The sequence below is a fragment of the Protopterus annectens genome, chromosome 12.part0 (assembly GCF_019279795.1).
Source record: "Protopterus annectens isolate FY-2018-M chromosome 12.part0, PAN1.0, whole genome shotgun sequence".
Lineage (NCBI taxonomy): Eukaryota > Metazoa > Chordata > Ceratodontiformes > Protopteridae > Protopterus > Protopterus annectens.
Window position 1 is genome coordinate 167051204 of NC_056746.1, and position 21351 is coordinate 167072554.

Sequence of the window (21351 nt, forward strand, 5' to 3'; positions counted from 1 at the left end):
TGCCATATCCCCAAGCCATGGTGACCATGGACGCTTCTCACCTTGGGTGGTGGGGGGGGGCATTACACGGGCAGAACAGTCCAAGGTACATGGACTTAGCAGAGACCGTTCTGCATATCAGTGTTCTGGAGATGAGGGTGGTGCTTCTAGCGTTGCAAGCCCTTCATGCCTTTCTTCCCCCAGGGACTATTGCGATTCAGTCAGACAACATGTCAGTGGTCTGGTACATCAACAAACGGGGGGACCAGGTCTTACCCTCTTTGCCGAGAAGCCATGAGAGTTTGGGACTGGGCGATATCCACCAACCGTTTTCTGTTAGCAATGCACATTCCGGGTTGGTCCAACATCCTAGCAGACAAACTGAGTCGAACTATCCTCTCAACTTACGAGTGGTCTCTGAATCCCTTAGTAGCGAAACAGATCTTCAGCAAGTGGGGTCAGCCTTACTGCAATCTCTTCGCGTCGCCTTCCAATGCGAAGTGCAGCAAGTTTTTCACTCTAATTCCCCCTCCTGGGGAAAGCCCAAAGACACTCTAGTTCATGCTTGGCCACCCGGTCTTCTTTATGCTGATCCTCCTCTTCTGTTGATGATAAAATTCTTACAGAAAGCTCGTCGGTTGGGGAACAAGATTATCCTCGTAGCCCCATTCTGGCCTCATCAAGCCTGGTTCCCATGCCTACGGTGTCATCTTATAGCTCTCCTCTGGATCGGATCCCATCCCGGATCTGATATCTCATCCTTCGGGATTAGCAGTGCTCGATTTCGTATCTCATATTTTTCAGCAAGGAGCCAGTTCTTCTACTGTAAAGGTTCAAATGTCTGCCTTCTCCCATTTTCACATTGGGGGCAATCTCAATCCCCTCGCATCCACCAAGATTTGCAAGACCTTTTTGAAAGGTACGTTCCTCTTGAGACCTCCTACTAGGAACCCCATCCCTCCATGGGATCTGACTTTGGTCCTTCAGGCTCTGAGTGGACTTCCTTTTGAACCTGCAGATTCTGTTGATTTGAAATTCTTGTTCTGGAAAACTGTCTTTTTGGTAGCGATCATCTCAGCTAGAAGGGTGTCGGAACTTCAGACCCTCTGTATTAAAGCCCCGTATCTCCTTTTCCATAAGGACAGCGTCTCTCTCAGGACTAACCCATCCTTTCTACCTAAAGTGGCCTCCGAGGCGAACATCAATCAGTCCATTAATCTCCCAGTTTTTTTCCCTATCAAAACAAAGGGGAGTACAAACTTCATTTGTTAGATGTTCATAGACAATTAAGTTTATATTTACACAGAACAACTGCATTCTGCAAGTCTGATCAGCTCTTTCTTTCCTTTGCAAAATCCTTCTTGGGTAAGCCTGTGTCGAAGGTAACTCTGGCCAGATGGATTTAGAATTGCATTCTGCTCACATACAAACTATCTGGCCTGCCTGAACCTACAGGGATTCATGCTCATTCTACCCGCTCTATGGCTACTTCTGCTGCATTCTGGTCGAGAGTTCCCTTGGATGCCATTTGCTCTGCAGCTACTTGGGCGTCCTCTCATACATTTATCTCTCTCTACAAATTGGATTTAGTGTCTAGAGGTAGGGTGGCCTTTGGCTCTGCAGTGCCCCGGAATATCCTTCCTTGAGGACCTCCCAGGTTTTTGGTAGCTGGGGACTCTGTCCCACAGGTTGATGATCAAATGCAGTTACCTACTTCAGATAAAGAAGTTATGTACTCACCATAACGTTCCATCTGAGTAGGTAACTTAATTTGTCAGCAACCGATCCTCCCTCATTCCGCCTAACCTGGTTCTTTGATTACCTGGACCCTAGGATGGTTTATCAGGTCCTTTGTTAATCCTTAGGTTAGGATTCTTCAGGTTGTTGTTTTGTGGTTATATAGGCGGGAAAACGCGATCTGAGGATTGCAAAGAGGTAGCAGGGTATTATGGGTAAGGGGGAGGAGCTTGGAGCTCGGATCTCTAGCTTGGAAAGCTGCCTGCTCGGATCCGGGTCGGATCCGATACCCACAGGTTGCTGACAAATGAAGTTACCTACTCAGATGGAACGTTATGGTGAGTACATAACTTCTTTTTCCCATCCGCTCGTCAAGGTTTCCCTTGGAGTGTTAGGGAGGAGCTCTGCCAAATGTGGATTGGAATCTTGTTCCAGAGCATGGGAAGTCTCTGGGACAGGAATCTATCCCTCCAGCACATCCTATTTATTGTTGTGGTGAGGTTTACATCCCTAGAGCGTGTGGCTCGAGGGGATATGGTTTTCTTTAGGTGGAGCATGTCCATCAATTCTGGGTTGGACATGGCCTTGTATGTCAGGCATAGATCACCTCTGAGTAGGTAGTATGCAACTGAGTACAGCTGGAGTTTGTTCAGTCGAGCTGCATAGGGCATATGTTTGAGGCCAGTGATCCTCTTGGTAAGGTGCTTCTGTGTTCTTTCCAGCTGTTGCAAGTGTCTTGAAATGTACATCCCAAATGGGGCGTTGTACTGTATGATGGGTCTGAGTGATGCATAGAGGGGCACAATGACCTCTTTTGATCTGGATGCAAACCCTTTTGTGATTAGGTGGGCAACATAGAAGGATTTTCTAACCACTTTGGCAATGTGATTATTAAAGGAGAGGTTACTATCTACTTGGGTCCACAGATCCCTTATTACATCTTCCGTATTTAAGGGGCTACCACCTATGCTGTAGTTTGTGGGTACTTTGTTTTTTCCAAAGGGGATGACTATGCACTTTTTGGTATTTAGCTTGAGGTCATGGTTTTGACACCAGGTATCTGTCTCAGTGAGACCCTTTTGGAGGATGTCTGTGTCAGCTGGATAGTCAATTATAGCCCCTAGTTTGCAGTTGTCTGCGAACTTAATCAGCCATAGACCTCCTGTGCTTGCCTGTATCTCTGACAAGCATATGCTTCACTGGAGGGGTCCTAGGAGTGAGCCCTGGGGAACGCCACTTGTAAACAGTTTAGAGTCAGACCTAGCTCTCGCAACTCTTACCATGTGGGTTCTGTCGGTGAGCCAGTTGGCAACCCATCTCGTGACATAGGGGTTTATGTTCAGGCTGGTGAGCTTGTCTATAACACCAGAATGGGAAATGGTGTCAAAGGCCTTTGCGAGGTCTAGGTAGGCTGTGTGGACCATCTTTTCTTCGTCTAGGATTTGGTAACTGTCTCAAAAAAGTCCACCAGGTTTAGGAGGCATGATCTGCCCTTAACAAAGCTGAACTGGGTAGGGTCCAGTGTTTGGAGGTTCCCAGTCTGTTAGTGAGATCCATGATGCGCTCCATAGCCTTGCAGACCAAGCTAGTCAGGCTTATAGGGCGATAGCTCCCAGGGGCTGTTGTGGCTCCACCTTTGTGGAGCGGAATAACCGTTGCTGTGCGCCACTCTATGGGCACATAACCTGTTGAGAGGCTGAGTTTGAACAGTGTTTAGGTGAGGGGTTAGTTCTTCTTTGAGCTCATGTAGGACGCAGCCTGGGACACCGTCCGGTCCCATTGATGCTGTGTTTTTGGCTTTGGAAAGGGCTGTTTTAACCTGAGTGTCTGATTTCAGGGGCACTATATTCTTCTGGTATGGTTATGGGCCCTTTTGGAGGTAAGAGGGGGGTGAAGTTTGCACTGAACCTGTTTGCCAGGATGTTGGCGATATCGGTCGGTTCACTGTATTTTGTGCCATCCTGCATTAACTCCGAGCAGATCTGAGAATTGCTACTTAGATTCTTGACATAGCTAAAGAATGCCTTGTGGTTATCTTTGGAGTCCTTGACAGTTTTTCTTTTTCTTTCGAAGCTAGCCTTGGATAATTTTATGAGGGATCGTACTTTCTTGCTGATACTGATTAGGAATGTCTTTCCTCCTTGGGATTTTACTCTTTTCTGTACTAGTTTCCTCCTTCTATTGTATAGCTTGTTTATGGCAGGGGTCCACCAGACTGGTTTCCTTTTCTTGGAGGAGTGAGTCTTGGTTTTGCTTGGGATAGTACGATCCACGCATTCTTGTCGGTGCCCGTAGAGTGCATTAGTAAAGGATTTTGCAGCTTGAGCAGTGTTATCCTTTAGCATGGGAGTTTTTAAACTTTTCACCTCGGTCTTAAGTAACGTGAAGTTTGCTTTTGAAAAGTTTTTCACTGTGGTTTTTTGACTGGAGGTGGGGATAGAATGTGGATATCCAGAGTGATTAGTTTATGGTCAGATCTAACCAGCGAGAGGTTGACCTCCAGTGTGGAACACCAGTCGCTCGTGTTGGTGATGACCAGGTCCAATATGTTGTCACCTCTGGTGGGTGTGTTGATCCAGGGTGTTTGAGTTTATCAATTCTAGAAAATGTTGGACAAGGGAGAGTTAGTACTTGAGTAGTTCTCCCAGTTAATGTCTGTGTAATTGAAATTACCCAATGTCAGGGTGTTTGGTACGTCCTTTGTTTCCCAGTGTTTCCAGAAATGGGAGTCCTGGCACATGGTGGGTGATCTGTAGCAAGCTACAATTTGAATAGCGGTTTTGCCTGTTGTTAGTTGCACCTGGATGATCTCTGAAGCATTGTGCTGTGCCACTAACCTGGAGGTGTGGGTATTCTTGATGAATATGGATGCTCCCCCGCCTTTTTTATTTCTGTTCTGGTTTTGTGGCCAAAATGTATGGTATGAGTTGTAGCCTGGTAGTGCTGGGGTGCTCTCTGGAGCCTTAAACCAGGTTACTGTTACTGCACATATATCGATTTTCTCCATACTGAGAAGTGCCTCGAGTGCATACATTTTGAGATTTAGACTTCTGGCACTGAGTAGCATTACCCTCAGTTTTTTGTTACTTGTGCCATTTACGGCGATGGGTTTGTCTTTTGAGCCTTGCCTAAAAAAGGCACTATGGGAAGAGCCTTGGCCAGTATTCGAAAGCCTAAGGGTGACAGGTGCAAGCCATCCCTAGCAAAGCAGCGTGGCTTGTCGAGCATGTCATCCCAGGCTGACAGACACTGGATCCCCTTTGAATGATACCAGAAGCTGAGCCATTTGTTGAACTTGATAATTTTTTTCTTTATACCGTGGTATCATTCTTGGTGAAGGCAGGATGCTACTCAAGGTCAGGGTCATACCAGCCTGGGCTACATGATCAGAGAGCTCTTCTATGTCTGTTTTCATGTAGTCCAGGGAGGTACGGCTCAGGTCATTCAAACCAACATGGACAATGACAGAGTAGTATTTGTACTTTTTCTGGAGTGACCTGAGTGCTTGTGTTGTGGTGGATCCTGGCACCCAACATGCAGCTAACAGTAACCTTCTCCTTGTTCAGCCTAGTGAGTGGGACATCAGTGTGCTCGACTTAGTCACCTATTACTAGTGTGTTGGGTATGTTATTTTGCCTTCAGGGTTGTAATTGCATGGCACACTGGTTTTGTGAAGTATGTGTTTCATGGTTTGTGTTGGGGGGGGGGGTGGAGGTTGTTTGGGTGTCTGCTTTGGAGGTTTCTGTTGCTTTTGCAGATTTTTATTTAGAGCCTCCGAGTATGTTTTCGTTCATTTATGTGTGTTTTTTGCCGGTGCTGGTTTCATAGGTATGTTTGAGACTGGTGGTGTGATGCAAGTAATTCCCTTCTCCTCTTGACTGTTTGGTCCAGTCTTGGGTTGAGAGAGCTTAGCCTCCAGTTTGGCTGTATAATTGCATCTTTCGCATGTATTAGTGTTTGGTGGTAGGAGGAGAGGGTTGTTTGTGTACATGAGGCAGTTGTAACATTGCCTCAAATTGCCCAGATTCACCAGTTGGACCAGAGAGTACACCTGAAACTGCCCTTTGGACATGCCTGGATAGGTACAGTGAACCGTTTTACTGATTGGCTGGTAAGGTCGAATATAGAGCCTTGTCCTTCTCTACAGTATAGAGGGGTCTACTGCTAAGGTTTATTGGTGCTTGCTATGAGTTTTGAGCAAGTGGCGGCCTGAGAAGTGAATGGTTTGAGTGCTTAAGTTGAAAGTTTGTCTTGTTCCAAGGGAGAAATTGAAGAGTAGACTTTGTGGAGCTGGGAATAGTTATACCCTAGCTGCTCAGTGTGCAAAATCGCGCAGATGCGGGTTTTATAGCAGGGAAATGAAAGAGATAGAAAGTAGCCCCAAATGGCCAATAAACTACTAATTTGTGGGCTGAAACCACTCCTCCAGGGACAGATAGGCTGCTAAAAGCTCTTCTCTCTTTCAGGTGAACAGAGAAACTTCTTTCTATCCAAGTAAGGTATGGGCAAACACAGAAACTTGTATCACAATGATCTCCTTGGATCTACTACCAGATTTAGCCTATTAGGCATATTCAATACCCTGTCATTCTTAAAAAGACTGTCTAGAATTTTCCATCTGAGTAAAAATGTAATAATTTGTTTGTGTATATCTGTTTGTGTTTTACATATGTGTACAAATTTTATTTGTGTTTATTTTGTGCGTACATATGTACAACAGCAGCTAAATCAGGTACCTTTCCTTGCTACAATTGTAGCTGTTGTGAATTCATTAATAAAAATAATACATTTCAACACCCTATAACTAGGATGAATTATGTATTTTCTGGCTTAGCAGCATGTGGTACAATGAGTATAATATACCTGGCTACCTGTAATTGATATCAGGCATTTTATGTTGGGAAATCTACCAGAAAACTGAAGGAAAGAATAATTGAGCGCCATTCAGAAATAAGAAAAAATATTGACACTAATTCTTGGCTAAGCATTCCTTGGCTACGCATATCTGTACATATGGAAACACACGTCAATTCTCTTTTAGGGTGAATAGAGTATGTAAGGATATATACGAGGGGGAGAGCTTTACAATAAGTTTGAGATGAAGGAATGTCTGTGGATAATACGCCTTTGTGCTGATGTATTACCAGGTTTAAACCAGACTGTTTCTTTAAAACCTGTACTAAGGTATAAACAAATGTTTTTGAAATAGAGTTCTGTGCTTCTGCAACTATTGTTTTTAACTAGGATTGATTGTTTAATTGAATAATTAATGGCTGTGTGATTTTTGATAGTATATAAAAATGGTTGGTATGTGTTAGTATTTTATTCACTGATGAAGGGTTTGTTTGACCTGAAAGCTTTGTTTTATTAAACACTTGTTCAATATCAGCATTGCTTGGTTTGTTTCATACTGCATCATTTTCAGAAGTAGCCACATCATGTGAATATTTCCAGAATATAGCATCACATTCCTGAGGAGCAAAAGGTACTTATGAATCACGGATATGCGACTTCTGAATGGCAGGTAGCGCAGCATGATTCATAGATGAGTTTGTCAACATAGAATGTCAGAGGTGTACAAATATATACAGTCAATCAAACTAAACCCTCCTTCTATCCCTTACTTAACACCCGAAAATGTAAACAAGTTTAAGATTCTACCTGCATTAAAAAGCAAAATAAACATTTTTCAAGCACTGCTGTGTTCTCTTAATCTCCAGGATACTCTCTTTCCTTCAACCTATCCATTTCAACCCTAATATAAAAATCAGCAAAATGATAGACCTATCCAATTATCCCATTATTAAAAATGCCGCTGTATGGCAATTTTATAAGCTAACGAATTTTAATGTAGTAAAAGAACACTTTGGTTCTCCAAACAGATAATGACCCTATGCTTAGACAACTAAACTCCTTAATAAAACAAAAACTCACTAACACTAAAATGAAGGAAAAAGATGTAACCCTGACACTTTTAATTATTAAAGCCCTTTCCCTTAGAAACAAGATCTCTCATATACATACAAGCTTTTAACTAATATCAGCAGTTACTTTTTTACTCAAAATACTGGGATGACATACATGGCAAAATCCCTACAAAATCCAAGTATAAAGCAATAAATTTAACCCCCTTTAAAAATTTGATTTATATCCAGCTTATGATTAATAACAACTCCTACTACACTCCAGCAATCTTATCAAAATTTGGTTACAGCAAAAACCTAACCTGTTCTTTTTGTTCCTTACAATATGCAGACATACTTCACATCTTTCGGAGTTTGCAAAAATATATACAAATTATGGTGCTCCCTCAAAATCCAGTTGGTGAAAATGGGGTATGAAAAAACTACGTTTTCCTGGCAAACAGTCCTAAATATAACTCGTAAAGATCTAACTGGTGTCTGTAAACACATCCTGATTACCATGTGCGCCCTTATCAAGTTCTTCATTGCTAAGAACTGGGTAAACCATTCAGCAGTCTCTTGGGAGAAGTCCAAAATAATGGCAATCAAATATGTATCAGCTCACAAACTTTGCTCTAACAGTAAAAAGAAAAAAAGACCATTTCCAGAACTACTGGTGCAGTCTGACTTAATTCAAGAAAACTAATTAGCATGTAATATGTACTATTATATGTATTTTTTGTGAGGACCTGTATGCTCAAACTCCTCAATTCCTTACTTGATGAATATGGAATATACAAAAGTCTGAGACATTTCCCTTCATTGACGATGGCATTCATGTTGTAAATAGTGTATAATAGTGTTAGTCTAGTAATATATCCTTTCTCTCTCTCAATTTTCATATTGATAATACGTAGTTCCCCTTTCCTCTCTTTATTCTTCTGTTAACTAAAGATGACTATACCCTATCTTGTAACTGCACCTGAGTATATATGGGAATTTCTTTATTATATTGTAGCCTTCAGGTAGATGTTTTTCCATAGTTTGTAGGTTGTTTTTTTTTTTTTACTTTAGCTTAGTAGTTAGAATTTTTTTTTTGTTCTCTTCTTAGGTTATGATGTTGCTGAATTATAGTATGTATAATTATTCACAATGTTATTACCTACTATGTACAACAGTGGTTTATTTTTATTATAAAACTTTGAACAATCAATAAAAATCATATTTGAAAAAAAAATGAATGTCAGTGGTGAGCCTCAAGAATGTGCTTCATGCCACAGCTGCACAGGAGTGAAATGAAGGGATGCATAGGCATTCTTGCTTATGTGATACACAAACAGGTACACAGTAGCAAAGTTTAGGAACATGCCTCAATGTTGCATCCTAACACATGCACATTTTGAAAGCTATTTTTGGAGATATAGGCAGTGTTTTCAGAAACACTGAGAAGGTACAATGTACTCCGCTAGTATGTAGTGTGTGTTTCTTGCCTGCATTCTTAGGGCATGTACCCTTGTAGCGGAATTAGGTTTACACAAGATCAGCAATACAAGTGTGTGTACTTGCATATGTTATGTGCATGTAAATTACACTAGCAAAAGGCAGCCTAAAATATCAGATAACCTGCCCTGTACATGCCTGACACCTCTTAAAAGAAAACTAAACCCTGGAACTCAAACAATGCGTTTGTTTCATTGTGTCTTTATTTTTATTTATTTATTTTTGAGGTATTTTATTTATTTATTTAACATTTGGTTACCGGGATAGTCCAACTGGAAACATGTCTATTTTCAGCGGGGGCCCGTGGAGAAAAGCTCCAAAAAATACATTCAGCAAAACTGTTACATTTTTATAGTTTGTTTCATACTGCAATCCAGTCTTGGTTTTATGAACTAAGCTTTGTTCTGCAACTGTTTGGCTTTTTGAGAATTACTTCTGAAAATGCTCTGCCCTGCCAATAGTGTTTGTGTGGTGCTTAAAGGAGAGCAAGATCTTGCTCTGCCTTCTTTGTAACCAGTTCAAAGAGCAGCTACTCAGCCTGTGTACTAGTTCCATAAAGCTGATTCATGTTATAATTGTGCTGAGGTGTTGACCTCAGCTAATGGGCATTGCCAGGTCAGGGTGACAGGGCAGGCATCAGTATAACTACCTTTAACACAACCACTAACACCACCCTGATGCTGTCTGTGCTTGGGAGGTGAAGTTCAAACAGTGCTTAAAATGCTCATCTAACGACACTGCATTTTTTGTATGTTTGATGAAGTATTCTTGTGACTGACTTATCTGAGTCAGCATGTGCTTGGGAGGTGAAGTTCAAACAATGCTTAAAATGCTCTTCTAACGACACTGCATTTTTTGTATGTTTGATGAAGTATTCTTGTGACTGACTTATCTGAGTCAGCATGACAAATGTAGGTGAGTCACTGTGTGGTATTTGTGTGTCCGATAGGTGTGGTGGTGGCCCATAGTTTAATATGCTAGTTACATATACTGTGAGTTTCTGCAGGGACCAGTTATATAGTGGGGTTTTCACCCATCACCGGGTGACTGCACACTACCTGGTATTTATGTACCAGAGCTGTATTTTTTTTTTTTAGGTTTATGTTACGCTCAGTGGGCAAGGAAGCTGGTACTGGCACATATGTATGGGAGTGTAGGTTGGTTGTCTGTGTTGTTCTGGAATATTTTTACATCCATCACAATTCATTGATTCGACTGTTTCTCTTTCAGCATAAGCAGAATTACATGAACCTTGTCACCTACCATAGGAGACAGAAGAGACTAGGGCCAGGCAGGTTTAACTCTACTGACAAATGTTGACTGGTATAAATATATCTATTCCATTGGTAGAAGATATTCACTTATGGCACCCCTCCCCACTTAATTTCCTCTTCCAGGTCTTGGATGATAGCTGTGCTCAGCAGGCAGCTCAACAGAAACTCACCACTGTTGGCACTGTAGCTGTGGATAGAAGCTGGAAATGTCTCTTTGGAGGGGTGTCTTGACCACTAACCAGCAGTTGGCCTAGCCACATTTTCCAAGGTGGCCCAACTGCAGCTGAAACGGGCAGTGGACATGGCAGTGAAGGGAGCAGTGGGTAAGATACATGACCAGAATAAAAAGCCTTTCTAAGCGAATTGCATATCCATTCACCTGGCCTGTTGTGACCAGCAGACTACCAGAATAGGCTGTGGCCCACATCAGCTGCTCTGTTCCATCAACTGGGTATGGAATACAGTAATGTCCTTTTGGAATGGGGTGAAATTTATGCTGCTGCTCATATCTTGCCTTATCCCCAGCCACAAGTACCCACATCCTCTTGTGTCATGCCTTATACCTTATTCATCGCCAACCTTTCCCATCATTATTTGTCTGCCCTATGTTTCTATATAACAGTGCTTTTTTATATAACAGTGTATTTTTGTTTTGACTTTTTATTATTGTTTTTATGAATGTCTTGAAAACACATCCTTATTGGTTTGGATTAAAAAGTTTAGGATATTTTGTTTCCAAAAATATTCCAGTGTTTGAATTTTAACAATGTGTGACATTGGTACTCGTTAAAATTCTTTTACAAGCAGTATCCTGTAAGTTTTCTAAAGTGAACGAGACGTATAATAACAAAAAAAAAGCAGAACCAGTTTAGCAGTCCATGGAAAGTCTTGCATTGCATTATTCCAACCACTTTTTGCTTGTTTTCTTTGATCATGGAATCAGATATTATTTTATGTAACAGCTAGTTATGAATCTCATTTGTTTTTAACATTATTATTCTTGTGTAGTATCTAATTTTTATCATGTTCCTGAATTGTGTTAATGCTTTCAAGTTTTTGTTTCCCTTTTCCCTTGTTCTTGTGGCTTTTTGTGCTGTTTGTTTTTTTTTTTCTTTTACATAACTCTTTTGGGACCTCAATATTGACTTTATGAACTGTGATCATTCAACCATCACCTTGCAACGATTCATCCCCACCCTCCTGTGATCTGTGCGTTGTCCTTTTTTGGGGGGCTTGGTGCTTCTCTGATAGTTTGAGAACGACTAAAAACATAAAACAAGGCTTGAATAACACCTCCCCAGTTAAAGAACTGAAAGAGCTCACCGCAGTTGATGCCTTCCGGTCCCGCAGCATCAGTGTATCTGAACATGCAGTTCGCAGGTAGTGAAATGAGAAGCTCCATTTTTGGAGACCCTTGCTGGGTTGCAGGGGAAATGGAGGGGACTGCATGTTGCATGCCATCTGGAATTTTAAAATGTAATATTTTTTTTGCAGCTGCTGTTTGAAATTGATCTTAATTTGAACAGGCACAAACAGAACTTTTCTTGAAATAGAAACTTTGTGTTCCAGTGGTGTTTTGTCAGCGAGTTTGCATTATATGTTGGAGATGCCTATGCTGTTTCACACATGCCATAAATGAGAAATTACAGAAGACAGGATACAGAGTTGGAACTTTTTTCACTGTACTTTTTGTGCAAGTGAATAAAGCAGTTCATGTAGCCTTTTGAATGTTAAGATAATCCTAAAATGAAATTTGCATGCTGCATTTGATTTAAAAAAGTAACTTTTGACAGATTGCAGGGGAATGGAGCACATAGTAAAAAAAAAAATTAAACTTCAGAAGGAGGCATTTGATTAAGGTATTTTATTTGCAAACATAACAGCCTGCTGTTGAGTCCTGTCTGATTTCTTAATGCTTATACATTGACGCTGAACAGGTTGCTTAACATCCTTATGATGTGGGATCACTGGCCTGGACATCACATTTTATTGGTGAGATATTAGCAGATGTCCTAGGTTCTATTTTGTAATGTTAGTGTTCCAGATGCATATAGCACATAAATCACAGGATTTTAAGTAGAGTGAGTTTGTGTGCTCTCTCTCTCTCTCTGCTGTGTATCTCGAGTCAGTAGAAAAGATAATAGCAAAATGAATGACTTGTAGAAGACGGTAACCACTTAAAGAAAAATGTATTCAGAATAGACTTGCGTTATCTCTATAAGCAAGTAAGAACAAAAGCTTTGTAGATTAACTGTTGCTCTTAGTCTGCAGTCATCAAATTGCAGTCCTGGATAAGACCCAAATTTCCAACATAATCTAAATCAGACTGGATTAGCAGAATTTTAATATAAAGGAGTTTGTTTCAGTTCTGTTACTGTAGCAAACTGATTTCAGATAAGTATAAACCATAACTCACTGTGAAATATCCACTGGTTCACTAATGATGAGATAGTGTTATAAAACTGCTGTTTGGAGTTGTGTTCTTTCATACTTGTATGCACTTTTTTATGTATGTACACATACACGCACAGACATGTCTATTTACAGTTCATCAGAAGTGAACATTGCATTAAAACTGCTCTGTAAACATACAGGTAGCATTTTGCTGCAGAATTTCAATAGCTGCTGAAAACGGATACAAAGTCAGGGTTTATCAAAGGTTGTGAACATCATTAAAACAGATGCATTGGAAACTTGAGTGTTAAAATCTTATTTTTAAGAAAAAGTAGACTCAAGAATTGATTGTTTTACATTATTTTGTAATATCCACAATGTTTTAAGAGCTATTCTGTTCCATATCCAATCCCATATTTTTGTTCCAGGCTTCATAGTTTAACTGACTTCCATTAATTAATTTTAGTTTCCAGTTTTCATTAATTGAGACTAATTTCCAAATTCTGATTTCTGTTTCTAATGTGGATTTAGTGGTGCATTGCTAACCTTGTTTTGAGACTTGTATGTAAGCTTATTGTTTTAAGTAATTGATCATAGCGTATGTAGAGTAATCATTGTTGAAAATCCTTGTTCAAGTTTAGGAGTTTTCAAGGCCTACCTCTCAACATCTTTGCTCAAGAATTCTGGACAAAGCCAAAAAGAATGGGGAGGGGGCAATTTTAAATAATTTTTTTCCAAACATCTTTAATAAATTTTCACATATGACAAGGGCAATCTTATGTAAATTATAATATTAAATATTAAATAATATTATGTAAATAAAAAACATGCAGAATGATACCACTTTAGTTGCAGGCAGTTTACATCACAGACACCCTTAAAACAACTGTAATTGCAAACAGTATACGTCACTTACAAACCTTCCAGTCATTGTCAATAAAGCATTATATGGCTCATTCAAATTCTGCCTCTTAAACCTCGTTCCTGCTCTGCATATATTGTTCCCACAATTCTCATTTTTTCCTGTGAGGTTTGCTCCTCCCTTTTCTTCTTCTTTCGGCTTTTCCCGGTTAGGGGTCGCCACAGCGGATCACCTGTCTGCTCATGATTGGCAGTGGAGTTTTACAATCCCAATTCCAGTTTTATGTCTGTTACTACATACACCACTTCTAGCGAAGTTGGTCTAGACTTTGATTTCCATTTTCTACTAATTGCTTTTTTGGCAGCCACCATAATTAGACTCAGCAGGGCTTTACTGTGTCTAGGCAATTCTGATTCTGTATCATAACCCAAAAAAGTCATCTCCCCAGTCAGTCCAATATTCTAGCATGTCCGACAGAGCGGCTTGCAGGGAATCCCTAAAGTCTGTCAGCCCATCACACTCCGAAAAAATATGTTCCCAGCTACCTCTTTCTTGCCTGTCATATTTCCAACATTTGCTGTCCACCTGAGGGAAAATACTTTGGAGTCTACTTGGGGGGTATAAAAATAACTATGTAAATACTTCCAGGCAAAGATCCTAAATCTTCTAGATTTTGTTGCATATTTGGGAGATATACCTATATCCACCCACTGTCTTTGTGAGTTGCTCATCCAGTCTCTCTTCCCAATCCTTTCTAAGCTCCTCTGATTGATTCTTATAATTATCATGCAATATTTTTTATGCTTTACTAATTATTCCTTTTTTAATGGCAGCTTCTGTTTTAGATTCTGTTAAAAACCCTACCAGTGCTTGTCTTTCATTTAGGAGCCCCCTATTTCTTTCTCTTTGCCTATGCTTTGATATCAGTCCTTGATAAGGGAAGGCAATCTCTAACCTACAGTCTAAATAAATTCTTGGCCTCTTACCATTCTGTTACCTTTCCCTTTCTAGTTATTTGCTTCCAATACCTTAGTTCCTTTGCCAGTTCTCTCCAATAAATTCCAGCCCCCTCTTGCCTGTTATCTGTATCCCTGACCGCAGTTATCCCTATTGGCTAAATCTCTCCTCCATTCTTGTGCTGGTTTGGTTCTTATAATACTCCCTGCTATTTTATGGATATAATACTCTGTATGATTTTGGTTGTCCTCCTCAAGAGTCTGCATCCAAAATCCCAATCTGTCCTTGTTTTTTAAACTTCGTCCCTTTGTAAACATCATTCCTTTCCACTTTGAATTATAGTATTCTGCTTGTGCTATGTGTAAGAGCCTGAACTGTGTTGCTCTAAAATACCCCCTCAAATTAGGTAGTCCTAGTCCACCTTGTTCTATTGGTAAAATCAGGTTATCCCACTTGACCCTTGCTATTTTCCCTTCCCAGATGAAATCCTTCAACTCTTTTTTTTAATTGTTATCCGCAACTTCTCCACCGGTATATGAAAATATGCCTGGCCTGTGTATAAGACTAAAGGGACTAAAAACGTTTTAATGGGATGTAGCTTAGTATTCATGTCCATGTAACAACTTCCACTTTCTCAATTTTTGTATTATCTTCTATTTGGTCTCTTCCCACTTATTCTTAGCTGCCACCACGGAGTAATTTTTAATCCATACTCATAAATCCTTCATTTTATCATGTCCCCATAAGTATGGATATTGTTGGACCAATTTGTGTGTGTGGATACATAATTTGCCACTATTGCCTTTGTTTTAGCTTCATTAATTTTGAAGATCTGAAACCGTCTTAAAATGTTCCATAACATTGTAATGTCCCTTTCTGGTTTTGTCATGTATAAAATAATATCTGCAAATAAAGCCAACTTTTCCTGACTGCCACACCAAATATATCTGAATTTCTAAGTCACTTATTTTCTGTGCCAATAGTTCTAAATTTTAATGCAAACTACAAAGGGGAAAGTGGATGACCCTGCCTGGTTCCTCTACTCAAGTAGAAAATATTGGAGAGGACCCCATCCACTTTAATTTGCACCTCCGATCCCTCATATATTCTTCTAATCTGCCTTATAATTGTATCAGGGAAAGCAAATGCTTCCATTGCCCTGCTCATGAAGTCCCAGTCTACTCTGTCAAATGCTTTCTCTGGATGAAGCCCACCAATAAAAGTGGTACGTTCTTGCATTCTGCTTCCCTCTGGATCATCAGTGTTCTGTTAATATTGTCAACTGTTAGTCTTCCCTCCACAAAATCATACTGATCTATATCTATCAATTTTGGTTAAGATTTTTGCCATTCTTTTAGCCATTATAGACATAAACACTTTATAATTATGGTTTAGTATTAAAATGGGCTTGTATGAAGCTGGATCTGATAGATCTTTTACCCCTCTTTAGGTATTACCATTACCACCGCCTTCTTCCAGGATATCCTACTGGTACGTCTCTTCTACTGTTAAACAAAACCTTCCAGATCTTTATCAGCTTTTTTCCTGCCAAGCTTCCACAAAAATACCATCTATTCCTGGGGATCTTCTTGAAGATTGGTTATGGATAGCCACTTTTATCTCATCCCTTCCTATCCTACCTGTTAGTAATTGAGCCTCATTACCTCTAACTTTGGCATATTCAATTCCGTAAACATTTCCATTTGTACCTTTTCTTGATTTTCACATTTCTCTGCTTTATACAATTTTTCATAAAATTTCCAAAATATTTCTAATACTTCTACATCGTCTCTTGTATTCTTCCTTGTTATAGGCTCCTTAAGGTTGGTGACTGCCCTTTCCTGGTCTTTCTGTTGCCTGAGTAGTTGTGCTAAAAGTTTTTGTGCTCTAGAATTATTATCAAGAAAGTTGCTTAACAATAATATTTCTAAACTCATGCATACTATCAAGGGTAATCCCTTATTTTCTGTTTAGCATTCTGCAGTTGCTCCAATTCTTGTTCTGAGAGATTCCCCATATTTTGCAATACTTCATTTTTCAGTCCCCCTAAATAATTCTTGTTCCTGTTTAATCATACCTCCCTTTCTTTTATTTCCAACCTAGTTTTAAAATGCACTTTAATTTTATCCCACTCTTTAGCTATGTTTTCAGAAGACAACTCTGTCTTCTCTAGTAGCTCATGAATTAATTCCACAACCCATTCTTTAAATTCCTCTCTTAAACCAGTAGGTGGGAAAGCACCAGTGTCTCATTTTTATTTCATTACCTTGCATTTTTATTTTAGTTATTATTGGCGCATAATCTTAAATAGTTGTTGGGTGCGTTTCAAGACCTTCAATTAAATGCACATGTTCTTGTGAGAGATAAAATCTGTCTAGCCTAGCCCAGTTTTTGTATCTTGGTGAATAATATGTAAATGCACTCCGAACTCCCAGTACTGAATTCACATCTTTTATGCCAAACCTTTTCATAAATTTCTTCAAAAATCTACTCTCCTTTGTTATATTTTCTCTTCTAGGCCACCCAGGCACATCTTCACTGTTGCAAACCAAATTCCAGTCTCCACCTATAAGTAAATATTCCTTGCTGAAAGCTGATTATTTCTCCCCAAAATTTCTTAAGCTCCATTGTAGCAGTTTTAGGGGGGATGTAAATGCATGCCAGTGTAATCCTCTTTCTCTTTATCCAGTAGCCCCTTAGTACTACATATCTTCCATTATCTTTTTTTTTTCTTCTTCTATCACTATTGGAGCTCCTCTTGCAATTAATATAAGTACTCTTCTCTTCCTTTGCCCCAGATATTCTGCTGAATAACCATCCTGAAAACCTTTCCTTATCAAATTCACTTCAGTTCTTTCTAGGTGTGCCTCCTGTAGCATAGCTATTTGCACTCTACATTGTTAATATAGTTCACTACTCTCTCTTTTTTATATTTATCTGCAAGACCATTCAGATTGAAAAACATTACAGAAAGCATCATTTTCTTACATGGTTGTCACGTTTTATATATACCTGCTCTTTTGCTAGATGTCGAGTTCCAACTTTTATGTTACATGTATATGCAGTTCGGCAGGTTGGTCTTTTATACAGTTGTCTTGTCAGTATCCTTTTGCGCCTATGTCACATTTTGCATAACTTTTTTTTTTAAAGCCCTCAAACAGAACAAACAACCCCCCCCCCAAAAAAAAAAAACTAAAACATATAAACTTAACAGTAACACACACAACTATGTACATCTTCAAATAGTGAAGTTTTTGCTTCCTAATAAGAACATAAGTTCTAAGTTGATAGCAACACAGATGGGCTAAAGTTAACCAAAAATAAAGATTATAAAATCCAAAAGCCCACAGCAGGGACTGTGAACACAATTGAAAACCAGGCAATAAATTCCAACCTAATTTTATTAAGTGCTTTCATGCTTGTGAATCAAGCACTTCATCAGAATAAAAACCGATAAAGATCAGCTATTGTAAGATGCATGGTACAGCCTGTGCTATTAGTAAGTGCTATTGATTTTGTATATCTATATAATTCTCCCAGTTCAGAAAACACTTGAATGTTTTCAGTAAACACTTTGTCCAAGCCATTTCTCTTTATCAAATTGTCTTCTAGTGACATCCAAACCAGACACAGAACTGCTAAGGGTACCTTGTTTATCAGAAAAAAAGCCTTGCAGTACTCAATATTATTTTTAATTTACATGCTTTGTAATCAACATGTTACTGGATAATGCTGCCTAGGGTTTTTACCCAGTCATTTCCCTATGCACGCATGTGGAAAAGCGCACTGATTTTTCTTTTGTCATACTCTAACCAGACCCTTCTGGTCTTCCCTCCATCTCCTCCGTTGGTTTTTTTTTTTTTTTTTTTTCATTGCAGTGCCTTCATTTCTCAAAACTGAGCAACGAAAAAGAGGAGGTGAACAAGAAAAGTAAAAAAAAAAAACGGTTTATGTTAGTATCCCCATTGCATTAAAAAAAACTGAGAAATCTTTACTTCAAGTCTAATTAGTTTTGTATCGTCTTTAAAGCTGTCATACCTGGAAAACCCCTGATTGTTTTCAGGGAACATTATGTCCTAGCCAATTGCTCTATTCTTTTTTCTTCTTTTCCCTCAGGCAATCTGCTTTCACCAGACGGTCTCCAGTTTCTCTTTATCAGATTGTCTCCATGGAGGCATGAAAACCAGCTGCAGAAATGCTACTTATTTTGCATATATGCAAGTGCTAGAAAAGAAAGCTTTATAATATCCAATAGTCTTTTTCATTTACTTGCTCTCCCTCTTAAAACAGAAGTCCTTAATCAGGCTTTTACCCATGCAAGAATGGAAAAAAAAAAAAAAACTAAGACATTAATTTGAACTTTGTCATGCCCCTTTAACCAGGCTCTTTTTTTTAATCATTACATTGCCTGTGATTCTCAAAACTGCACAAGAAGAAAAGAGGGAAGAAAAGTAAAAAAGCACCTGTTTACAATCCCCATTACACCCAAAAATAGCATGCAAAGAAAAACATGCAACATAAATACAGTACTATTAAGAAAAACAAAGTGTTTACTTACAGTTGGCGTTCTCCCCTCTCCAAAGCATTTTTCCGAACATTAATGACCTGAAGTAGGGCATATACTTGAGTCTTCCACACAGCAAACAGATTGTGAAGAAATCCAATATTTCCAGATTTTCTTGTGCTGTCATATTTTACAAATGTAATTATTGCATTGTAATGCCACATGGTTTCTGATTTTTATTATTGTTCTTCTCCATCACCCAAAACCTCTCTCTGCTTCATTTCCAACATACTCTCGATTCTTCTAGTCAGTTCTCATGCTCCCTGCCTTCTCTCCAACATTTTCTATTGAAAAACTGGAAAAGGTTTCACAGGTGTGCAGCCTCTCTGTGATCTTTATTACCAGAGAAACAAGAAGCCGAGTCTCCTCCTGTTTTACAGCTCAGTTTTTGTTGGACAGAGTTCTGTATTTCCTCCTTAGCATGCACTTCATAAAAAAATGATTTTGTCCCTCCAGGGGAGAATACCTTGAAGACAGCTGGAATCTCACACCTGTGTCTCGACATTCTCTGAATAGAGGAATGAATTTGCTCTCTTTTACCTGGTGTACAATGAGTAATCATTCTCCACAAGCACTCTACTGTCTCCTACTTCTAGTATTTTGTCATCCTGCCACAGTTTTGACAAAATCAACTCTTTCTGCTGGTAGGATTGTATCCTTACTATTAAAGGTCTAGGTTGCTTTCTTATGGCTAGATTTGGAGCATGCACATTTATGTGCCTGTTCAACTAATAAATCCTGCTGTGGGATACCACTCCAGTTGCTTATTTGTGCTTTCATAACTTTAAAGCAGTCTGTTCCTTCCAGCTTCTCTGGTATAGCTGAAAATCTCAAGTTTTCCCTACTTGCGCTGTCCTCTAAATTCTATGATTTTCTGAAACATCTCTTCCTGAGCAGTCTAGTATTCAGCCAGCCTTTTCTTCATTTCATCCTCTAGATTTTTGCAGCTTTGTCATCTCATCTGAATATCTGTTTAAAGCTTCTTCCATTTGTTCCAACCTTTTGTTGTTTATGTTGATATACTCTATCAGTGTTTTGTTTATTTTTAATCAGGTCTATATGAAGTTGTCTCCTGTAGGTTATTGGAAGTTATGTCTGAAGGTTGCGTTACTTTTTTTTTGCTGAACAGCTGCAGAACTCTTCCTAGTCGGTGTTTCTTCAATTTTTGTAGCTGATTTTTTTCCATGTCTTCTGTATTTCTTTATTACTGGCATCCAGACAGTGCACCCATCAGCCAGTCACTGAAATTCACTCATAAACACAAGTCTACTGGCCTTTTCTCCCGAGTTTCTATTTTCACACTGGGAGAGCTTGAAACAAGCTGTTACTCGGTGTGCAGCCATCTTCGTCCTGTCAGGTGCAATTTTAAATATTATTCTCAATGACTTTATCAGTTAGTAGAAAAAATATGTTTTGCATCAATATGGATTTTGTTGATAAAAGAAGTATGAAACTCTGGCATTACTGACTGTAAACCTCAGTGATTTACCAGAAAAATCAAAATATTTGAGTAACGGGGCAATAATTTAAGGCAACATCAGGGATGTTCTGCAAACTCAGGGACAGTTGAGTAGTGCATTTCAGGGGTAAATGATAACTGCTGGTAATGAATAGGACAGAAATGGATCATCTAATTATTTGGCATAGCTAGTGTTTTTCTTTATGGTGTAAGGAATGTTTGGAAATTACTGTAGCACTCATTTGTGTTGAATGGGTAAGCAGCTGTTAGTTGTGTGTATAATTTTCCTGCAGCAATTGCCTTGTGTACAGCCAGTACAGTATTGATTTCCCCAGTGGTTCAGTCCATCTTTGCAGAAATCTTGGGTCAGGGCTAGGCACTGCTTTTCTGATTAAGATGAAGGCCATGTATTTAGAATGGAGGTCTTCTTTCCCATTTTGGTTTTCAGCAGTATCATTAAGCACAATCCAGTATGTCATTCCAAATTTTTATTCTCTTAGGGATCATGCTTCAACTACCACAGGTCACTAGGAAGGTGTCACTGAAATGATGGGTGCTTTCTGGCACATCACTGCCCTTTGATCTGTTTTGTTCGAGCAGATGTTTAGTGTAGAGTGCTGGCATTTGGCCTGTTCCTTGCAGTCCGTGTTTAACAAGATGCTGTGTGGATGCCTTGCCAGTAGAACCTCTGTTTTTCCCTTATGGGCATGTCATTGGTTCCT

The 21351-nt window shown here is 39.4% G+C and overlaps 1 protein-coding gene across 5 annotated transcripts in view; it reads left to right on the plus strand.

Moving 5' to 3' along the window:
- TSC2 (TSC complex subunit 2) overlaps positions 1 to 21351 on the plus strand; it is a 3048576-nt gene that overhangs the window by 1772653 nt on the left and 1254572 nt on the right. For 3 of the 5 annotated variants that reach the window (XM_044089186.1, XM_044089187.1, XM_044089188.1), the window contains exon 26: positions 11645 to 11773. The exons of the other annotated variants lie outside the window; for them this stretch is intronic. In XM_044089186.1, the coding sequence (XP_043945121.1) occupies positions 11645 to 11773 (129 nt within the window). The remainder of the gene's footprint in view (positions 1 to 11644; positions 11774 to 21351) is intronic. 5 annotated transcript variants of the gene reach the window in all.